This window comes from Mus pahari, chromosome 9 (assembly GCF_900095145.1).
Source record: "Mus pahari chromosome 9, PAHARI_EIJ_v1.1, whole genome shotgun sequence".
In the NCBI taxonomy this organism is placed as follows: Eukaryota; Metazoa; Chordata; class Mammalia; order Rodentia; family Muridae; genus Mus; species Mus pahari.
Genome location: NC_034598.1, coordinates 81,492,477 through 81,502,148, shown reverse-complemented (window position 1 = coordinate 81,502,148; position 9,672 = coordinate 81,492,477). Strand labels below are relative to the sequence as shown.

The following is a 9,672-nucleotide window of genomic DNA, read 5'->3' as shown; positions in this document are numbered from 1 at the left end:
TTCTCTGTATAGCCCAGGCTGTCCTGGAACTCACTTTGTAGACCAGGCTGGCCTTGAACTCAGAAATCCGCCTGCCTCTGCCTCCCAAGTGCTGGGATGAAAGGTGTGCGCCACCACTGCCCGACGTGTTCTGATTTTTGAATCCGGACAGCTTTTTATCTGGCTGAGTTCAATCAGATGCCCACTTTTGCAGTAAATCCGGTGATGGAAAGGACCAGAGACAGGTTGGAAGCTGACCTATGAATGCAGGTTAACCACAAAGCCCTCTCTTGGGACTCCCTACTTGGGAATTCCTCTTGTCAGCGGTGTGTCCTGGCTGACATGGAGCTGAATTAACCAGGAGCCACAGGGCAAAGGGTTCTTCGGGGAGCTGGCGGTTGAAGCACACCACTTCATGTGTGCTGTTGGACTTTAAGTGAGCTCAGGCCTACGATGCGGATCTCTGATGGCCCTCAGCCTGTGTGGGCTGACTCTGAGGGTGTGGGGTTCTCTTCAGGACCGCATTAACCACACAGCGGTCCACCTTCTAAGAAGGTGGGCTGTCATTCAGCGGTGGGTTTTAGAGTCATGTTTGAACAAAGCGCACATCCAGTAACATAATTAATTACTCAAGGGAGCTAGAAACCACCTTCCAAAGGTGTTAGGTGTTTGGGCCCTTTAGAAACCATTAACATTCTTAATGGAATAGTGAGGTTTACTACTAAGTGGGAAAACAAATAAACTACAAAATAATACACATTCATTCCTTCTCTTTAAAAGGTGTGGGTGTTGGCACATTTTTATTTACTTTAGAAAACAACTGCAAAGCAAAGTGCCTGTGTGTTAACATTAGTTCCCTGATGCAGGGTTTGAGTGATTTTGTGGGTCACCTGTGGGTTTGTTTATTTTACGACATGGTCTCACTTGGCTGCCCTGGAATTATGTAGATCGAGCTGGCTTTGAATAGCCTACCCCTGCCTCCAGAGTGCTGGTATTAAAGACATAGCCATGATGCTGGACTACAGAATGCACACCACAGGTGCTTTTTGAGAGGGGAAAAAAAGACGTAACGTGAGTGTCATTTAAAAGTATTTTTTAAGAGGGGCATGCCTTTGATCGCAGCATTCGGGAAGCAGAGACGAGTGGAACTCTGTGAGTGAATTCGAGGCCAGCCTGGTCTACAAGACGAGTCCAGGACAGCCAGGGCTACACAGAGAAACCCTGTCTTTTTAATTTTTATTTTATTTTTTTAAGTTCTTGATTGTTTTTTTGAAACAGGATCTCACGTGCAAACTCTACATGCAGTCAAGGATGGCCTTAGACTACAGACCTCACCTTCTGTGTCTTGAGTGCTGGGACTGCACACCTGGATCAATATCCGGGATTTTAGGGCGAAAAAGAATGTACAGAATCTTCTGGAAAAAAGCAAACCCACCAGCCAGCACTTTAGAAGCTATAACAGGATCAGTGATCCTAATGAAAGATGCCCTGAAGGTGTTTTGTTGGAGAAAGAGCTTCGTTGGAGCTCAGGAACCCCATCCCGCCTGTCCCCAGCTTCTGGCTACTCACGTGCCCACCACCACGCTGGCACCCTCCAGCACCGCCAGGCTGCGCAGCGCAGACCCGGTCAGGAAGCGCTCGCCACGAGCACACACCAGCACCACTTGCTGTGCGTTCTCCAGCAGGAGGCGGTGGCCGCTCGCCATGGTCGCCCTAACCGCTGGCGGGCTGCAGAGGACAGGAGAGCCTGCGAGCTGTGGCTCCCGGGCGGGGCGGAGCGGGGCGGGGCGGGGCGGGGCGGGGCGGGGCTGGGCAGCGCGGGGCGGGAGCTCGCCAGTAGCCAGTGACCAAGACAAGAGCAGTGCCAACCAGAATGGCTGGAATAAAGTTGGAATAAACTTTATTGCGGACGCCAGTCTTTTCAGGTCTCCTCTTCAGGTTTGGAGTGAAGGAGGTGATGGTTATATCACGCCCCCTCCCCAACCCCTAACTTTTGGATTAAAAACAAAACTAAACAGAAATTTAGCCATCACTGGAAGTGATCAAGTTGGACGAGGTAGATGCGGTGCAGTGGCCAAGCGAAGTGTTGTTGAGAAGGGCTCACACAGAGATGCCAGTGGTGTGTGTGTATGTGTGTGTGTGTGTGTGTGTGTTACAGTGACAGAAACAGAGACAGACACGGTGGTGTGTGTGTATACATATGTGTGTGTGTGTGTGGTGTGCGGTGTGAGTGTGCATGGTGTGTGTGTGTGTGTGTGTGCGCGCGCGCGCGTGTGTGTTAGACACAGTAACAGAAACAGAGACAAAAACACACTGTGTCCTGGGAGCTGGAACTTGAACCTAGCAAACTTGCGCTGACCAGGCGACAGAGGCACGGGGCACGGGGCACGGGGCAGAGGCTCACGGTGTCCGCGTGACCCTCCTAGCTGGGCTGCGGGTGCCACGCTTGTTCGGTTGGCCAGACCGGCGCTTGGGTCTGATACCAAGCGGTTCCCAGGATGAAGGGGACCCGGAGCAGGGAAGGATGAAGCTGAGACACAGAGTATCGGTTTGGTGCCTCTGTCTGCTTTGTCCCGACTGTCTTCGTGAAGGATAGGTCTCAACTGTGATCCAGACTCGTTGAGGTAAAACCAGATTTGACCTGGGTGTCTGCCACACACACACCCACTTCTGCCGAGTGTGGTGGCTTTCACAGACACCACTGTACTCAAGGTTGTAGACAGACAGCATCCAGATTGTTTAAAGACTCTCAGGCAGGATTTGTAAAGAACACACACACACACACACACACACACACACACACATAATTTTTTGAGATTACAGTGATGTTATTTCCCTATTTCCTCTTAAACATCCCGTGTTCTCTTTCAAATTCAAGACCTTTTCCACCTTGTTGTTACATATACATGGTGTGTGTCCCTAAATACATAAATACAGCCCACTTGGTCTGTATAATGAATGCTATTTGTACATATGTGTTTTTAGGGCTTTCCCCCGCCTTGGTCTTTTTTCTCTTGTTGAGACAGGTCTCACTATGTAGCCCTGCTGTTCTGTAGCCCTTTATGTAGACCAGGATAGCTTTTTAATTCAGAAATCTAACTCTCTCTCTCTCTCTCTCTCTCTCTCTCTCTCTCTCTCTCTCTCTCTCTCTCTGTCCCTGGTCCTCCCACCCCATACTCACACATCAGTGCTGGGACTAAAGACATATACCACCACATCACCCTTAAGTTTATGGTTTCTATGGTATGTTTCCTAAAAAGATGAGAGAGTTTCTTTCCCTGCCCAGTACAGCAAATACTCCAAGAGATGGCAGTGGCAGGGAGAAGGGCAGAAAACGATACTTATAGAAGCAGGCTTACTCTGCAAATCACCAAGATAATTTTGGGTCACCTTATAGCCATTATAAAACAGACAGCAAAAATATCTTCTAACAAACAGATTAGAAACAAACATCCTTAAGGCCCACATCTTGTTCTATAAGAAAATAGAGATGGGTAGAAAAAAACAAAACAAAAACAAAAGAAGGAAGTTATAAAATAATGTGAGTGAAAACCCCAACAGCTGCTCACAAAGCAGAAACACAACCACAAATGTCTGTGCCAAAAACAAAGGTAGATATAACCAGGGATGGTGGTAGATCTCTGTGAGTTTGAGTCTAGCCTGGTGTATACAGTGACTCACTGTTAAAGAAAAAAGAAATTCAAAGAAGAAAGGGGGTGGGGTATAGAAATGGCAGAGGGTAGAAACATAGTCACTTATGGTTAGAGAATTATTGAATTTTTATACTATAAAATTTTAGCTAACCTGTTAACTTTTGGCAGGCAAAGGCAATTACAGGGATAAAGGATGGGTTCACACTGGGGTTCAGCAAATGCCTACTTCTGTTACTTCTCCCCTGACCTGTCCTCAGGAAATCTAGTGAACATTTCCCAGAGGCACAGTTGTCTTTGCCTTATATAGCTTTGCTTGCTTGTAGTTTGTGGAATTGTTTGACCTTCAGATAAAACGTAGGTCACTTGGGCTAATTCTTGCATGTAAAGGAGCAGTGGGCATGGCCCTTGTGGTTAGTTTATTTTAATGCTATTTTCCTTGATTGACAGTTAGCTTAGGGATCTGACATCATACTAAAGAACCAGTCCCTCCCCTAGCTTCCTAGAACATACCACACACTGTGCTTACAGTTTATACATTCCCAGGAAGCCTAAAAAGAAATTATCCTTCTTTTTTATGGGTAGTTATGTCAGTGAGTGGCCTGAACGCATCGGACTGACTGTCCAAGGAGGCGCTGCCTAAGAGCTGCTTACAAACCAAGGGCTTGGGGACACAGGAAGCTTTAGGACCAAGACTTGAGTGTGTGTGAGGCTCAGCTGTTAAAGAGTCCTTACTGGTCTTCCAAGGAGCCAAGGTCGGAGCCCAGCATCCACAATAGGCCGCTCACAAGTGACTGTAACCCTAGTTCCAAGGAACCAGACACCCTCTACAGACATGTGATTGCTGGAAATCAGGACCTCTGCTCGCTCCGGCCCAAAGATTTATTTATTATTATATCTAAGTACACTGTAGCTGTCTTCAGACACACCAGAAGAGGGCATCAGATCTCATTAGGGATAGTTGTGAGCCACCATGTAGTTGCTGGGATTTGAACTCAGGACCTTCGGAAGAGCAGTCAGTGCTCTCAACCGCTGAGCCATCCCTCCAGGACACACACATATACACACACACACACACACACACACACACACACTCACACACACACACAGTTCTAAATCACCAAAATTCTTGGTCCTCTCCAGAATCCCCCTAGCACTGGCTTTACACTTCTCTGCATCACCAGACTCACATCAGGACCCCCTCCCGCTGGCCTCCCTTTTCTTCTTGACCCTTGACTCTCAGTTAAGTTTTTCTCTTTTCTTCCCCCCCCCCCCCCCCCCGCCCCCTTGGGATTACTAAAGAGGCCATCAGAAACATCAGCAGAAAAGTCCACACAAAGCAGCAAGCCTGACGCCAGCGGGGTGAAAAGAGGTCAAGCGAGCAGGTGTTTCCTCGCCCTTCTGATCCGCTTCTGACCTAATAAAAGAGGCCGGCGATAGAGCAGGCCAAGGACCCAGGGGTCCCTGGCTTGTGGGTAAACAACAAACTGCTGTCTCAGATAGAGCCACACCGTTGAAGGCCACAGTTCACAGCTTTTCCTCCTAGTATTTGTCCATGGTGGGTGGAGGTGGGGAGAAAAAACGGGAAGGGCATTGCAGTCAGGGAGAACTGGTCCATAGAACAGGGGGTCTCAACCTGCCCAGTGCTGACACTGTTCAGTATAGCTCCTCCAAACATAAAGTGCTGCCGCTTCCTAACTGAAACGTTGCTGCCATTAGAAACTGTAATGTAAACGTCTGTGTTTTCCAACGGTCTTAGGTAACCCCTGTGAAAGAGTCATCCTGATCCCCTTAAAGGGGTCCAGACCCACAGGTTGAGAACGTCTACACTAGACGCTGGCTACGAACTGAAAACCTAACTTTGGGTTATATGCCACCGCCAACATGGTGTTTTCTTATACAGAGGGCATTGCCCAACTGCCTTCTTCTGGATGGAGCTAGGGGGCTCTCCTCTACCTCCCTTCCCTCTTCCTCCTTAGTCAGGAGACAAATACGAAAGGAAAGGCAGGCATCTCAGGGCTCCCAAAGACTGTAGCATCAGTTTGTCATCGATTTTCCTGTACTAGTGTGGAACTTTTTAAAGATTTCGCTAGCCTGTTATTTATCTTCGCAGCTGAGTTGTCTTCTCAAACTTTTTGTTTTCACTTTATTTATTTATATACTTTTATTTATTGATTTTGGCCATTCTTTGACTTTTACAGCGGAAGTAAGTATGCCAGCCCCCCCACCCCCCTGCCCAAGCCTCACCCCAAGCCTGGCCAAGAGCTGGTGCATGGCTACAGAAGCCTTCTTGAGCATCAGCTCTTGGAAACCAGGCTTCACATGCAATTTTCTGTACCCTACACTGTCCCTACACTTTGGATCGATCGGTTGGTTGGTGGTTGGTTGATCTTGCCTGTGTACACGTGTGGAGTCATCTCATTAGCTCTGGGTTTTTGGTTTTTGGTTTTAACTTACATTAAGCGGACACCAGGTACAGAGTGAGCCCAGCCTTGCACGAAAGAGCACACTGGTAGTTTCGATTATGGTGTGCTACGGCTCACAGTCAGCTCCCAGGTTATTAAACGGCACTGAATGAACACTACTGCACATACATTTTTTGCTCTCAGGATTGATTATTTTCTGGGGTGCAAGTTCCTAGAATTAGAAAAATTGCTGGGTACAGGAGTTTGTGTGCTCATGGTTTTTAAAGCCAGAACTGATGTCGGGAAGTCACTGACTGTTGAATTTGGCCACGATTGTGCACTATATACAGGTTTGATTTTTAAAAAAAAAATATTAAAAAAGAATTTATCTTATTTTTCAGGCTGAAGAGACGACTCAGCCATTAAAGGCTAGGCTCATAACCAAAATGTCAAAAGATTTCTTTTGTTTTTAATTATGTGTATGTGTGTGTGTGTGTGTGTGTGTATGTGTGTGTGTGACTGTGTCTGTATGGTGTGAATATGCATAGATGTGTGTGTTTGTCTGTATGTATATGTATATGTATGTATATGTGTATATGTGTGTAAATAGGTATAGATTTGTCTGTATGTGTTGTGTATATGTGTATATGTGTGTATGTGTGTGAATATGTATAGATGCATTTGTATGTATTGTGTATGTGTGTATATGTATGTATATGTGTGTATATGTATATATGGGTGTGTATATGGGTGTGTGGCTGTGAGTGAAGGTGCCTACAGAAGCCAGAAGAGGGTGCTGGAGCCCCCAGAGATGGAGTTACAGGCATCTGTGAGCTGCCCAACATAGATGCTGGGATCCCAACTCAGGCCCTTTGAAAGAGCAAGTTCAAGCTCTCAGCGGATGAGCCATGTCTCCAGCCCCTGTGTACAGTTTCTTTACGGTTTATTCTAAGTATATAGTTTACTTTGCACATACTCCTGGGTGTCAACAGGACTTTTGAAAGGTGTATTCCCTTTTCTCTGGACAGGACCAAGAGACAAAATGACATCCCAGTTGCACTCGTCAAGGAGTTCTGGAGGTAAAAAGCAACCAGTCAATGTATTCTTGCTACGTGCCTGGTGTGGTTAGGGACCGTGGTGGCTTTAGGGGTAAGGGAGAAAGATGCATGTCAGCATTAAAAAAAAGTCAGGGTGCGTCACCTTGCTACTGTTCAGTGAACTGCATCGGCTTCTCATGGTTAAGACAGTTAACCCAGCTACTGTCATGATGAAGGACAGAAGGAGCTGAGCTCTGTGGAAATCTGCTAGCTTTCCTCTTCCACCTGCTCCCATCCTCCTGCTTTATGATAAGACGGGAATCGCTGGTTTTCAGCTCCAAATCCAACAAAGCTTTAGCACCTAATGTGGGTCATGGGCGCGCTCTCGGAGTGCTCTTCATTGGAATTGATTAGAATTAGCAAGCTTGACTGCAAATGGCAGATGCAGAGAACAATCAGCTTCAATGTGATAAAGGTTCTGTTTTCTCAGAGAAGAGGGAAAAGGAAAGGAAGGGGGTGCGGGGAGGGGAGGAGTGTGGGTGCTTCTGGGAAATGTCTGATTAGCAATCCCTTTTGAAATTCCATTGGCTTTCCCTTCAAAGTACTCACAGAGTCCAGCCAGAGCCTCACCACTTTCCCTAGCTCTGTTCCCATTGTCTGGGCCACTTTGGTTTCACCCCTAGCTCTCCCGGGTCCTACTTGCTTCTCATTCACCTGCAAAGAAGCCCACTAACAATCCATCTTACTGAGAGTCAAGGCATACAGGACACTAACTGACCCGCCTCGCCCCCAACCCCAAAACCCATGGATGCCTCTCTCTTTCCTGCCACAGGGCCTTTGCATTTTCTGTTAGGACATCAGAACTGCTTTTCCACAGATCTGTCACTTCATCAATGGATCTGTCCCTCCACTCCAATTTGCTCACCCCGGACCTTGTCACTTGAATGATAAAAATTGTTTACTTGTAGTGTTTACTTTTATTATCTGCACCCCCCCCTCCACCTCTGTCACTTGAGCACAATGTAAGGGCAGAGTCCCTGGTTTGTTTACTAATGCGTATTCCCCAGTGTATAGCCAAGGCCCTTCCTGCATGTTTATTGAATGAATAAATTAGAACCAGGCAAACAGAAAGGGACAAAGTTAAGGAAGCTAAGAAGGGAAAGAGTCATGGGTAGAGTAATAGTCCCCAAATATACATACATTGTATCCCTAGGAGCCTGCGAATATGTTACTTGACACAAAATAGACTTTTAAAGTGTGATTACGTTAAGGAGCCTGAAGAATATTCTGGATTATCTGACAGCCCTAGGGCCCTAGGATAACCTAAAAGTCGGCAGGAGATGGAGGCAGGTGTGTCTTAGACAGGGAAACAGAGGACAGATTTATTCTGTATATCAATGAAGAGGCTGCAAGTCAGGGCACGTGGGCGTGCTCTAACAGCAGAAGATGTAAGCAGTTTCTACCGAGAGCCTCCAGAGAAACACACCCCCTTTTTTGGTCACTGTCAGAAGACTTGTTTTCAGGCTCCTGACCCCTAGAACTTCAAGCCAGGGTGTTTGTGGCACTATTCCCAGCTTCCGCGGGACACTAACGGGGATAAACTGAAAGGTTGCTTATCAGCCATGATGTGAATCTTCACACCCTAGAGGGAGATACGGCTGAGCCTGGAGCAACCTGGGTTCAGCCCATGACGCGTGCCAAACTGGCAAGCTGTAGATCTCAGGCCCAAGGGTCGCCTTGCCCTAGACCTGCAGAAGGATCAGGCAGGAGGCTAAAGGGTAGATTCTCATATTCACTGTTGGGTAGAAGGTGTTATGCAGCGGATACAATATTAATATTTCCCCCCCGAAGATCAGTATACCCAGAACCTGAAAATAACATATTTTCAAAAAGGGTCTTTACAGAACTAATTAAAGGATCGTGGATTTATGGTCTATCTTGAATACAACTAGTGGCCATGTGTGTGGGGTGTGTTCCTTTGATCCCTGCAGAGACAGGCAAATCTCTGAGTTCAAGGCCAGGCTAGTCTTCTTGGTGAGTTCCAGGACATCCAAGGGTTACATAGTAACATTCTGTCCTCCAAATCAAAACAACACCCCACTAAACGTAACTGGTGCTTAAATGCATTAAATGCCGTTAGTTATAGGAGACTAGAGGTGAAGAGAGGGCAGATGGGATACGTCCCTATCTGGAATCCACTCTTGTTCCATGGTAAGGGACACAGGATGGATTCAGGCCAAGCCATGGTCTTAGATCCAGGAAACAGAACCAGTGGAGAGGCTATGCACTGTTGAGAAAAGGGCTCATGGCATTACAGAGACAACCCTCAAGATGGAGACTCAGAAAAGCGCACAGTGCAAAGGCTTGAGCCCAGGGGAGCTGACAGGATCAGCCCCACTCAGCTGAGCACGAGTGGCAATCTGAGAGGAAACGGCCCAGCTCAAACAGCAAGGCACCCATGTGAGAGAGAGAGAGACAGTGGGGAGCATACTCCCCCCCCCCCCCCCCAGTCTATTGTGTGGATTGACCGATGCTCACACAGTCTTCTTTACCAATTTGAATGCTAAAGTCGCCTGGAAAACCCCTCACAGGCACACCCAA

The 9,672-nt window shown here is 47.2% G+C and overlaps 2 protein-coding genes across 2 annotated transcripts in view; one reads left to right on the top strand and one right to left on the bottom strand.

Moving 5' to 3' along the window:
- Positions 1-1,722, bottom strand: part of Amdhd1 (amidohydrolase domain containing 1) — a 14,155-nt gene extending 12,433 nt beyond the window's left edge. Inside the window, exons 1-2 of the mRNA XM_029542032.1 lie at positions 1,549-1,722; positions 1,315-1,394 (exon numbers count right to left, since the gene is read on the bottom strand). Of these exons, the coding sequence (XP_029397892.1) occupies positions 1,315-1,394; positions 1,549-1,685 (217 nt within the window). The 5' untranslated portion in view covers positions 1,686-1,722. The remainder of the gene's footprint in view (positions 1-1,314; positions 1,395-1,548) is intronic.
- Positions 1,723-2,462: 740 nt separating this feature from the next.
- The window catches only part of Ccdc38 (coiled-coil domain containing 38), a 44,587-nt gene continuing 37,377 nt past the window's right edge, over positions 2,463-9,672 (top strand). Inside the window, exons 1-2 of the mRNA XM_029542689.1 lie at positions 2,463-2,603; positions 7,063-7,113. Coding sequence (XP_029398549.1) covers positions 7,077-7,113 — 37 coding nt within the window. The 5' untranslated portion in view covers positions 2,463-2,603; positions 7,063-7,076. The remainder of the gene's footprint in view (positions 2,604-7,062; positions 7,114-9,672) is intronic.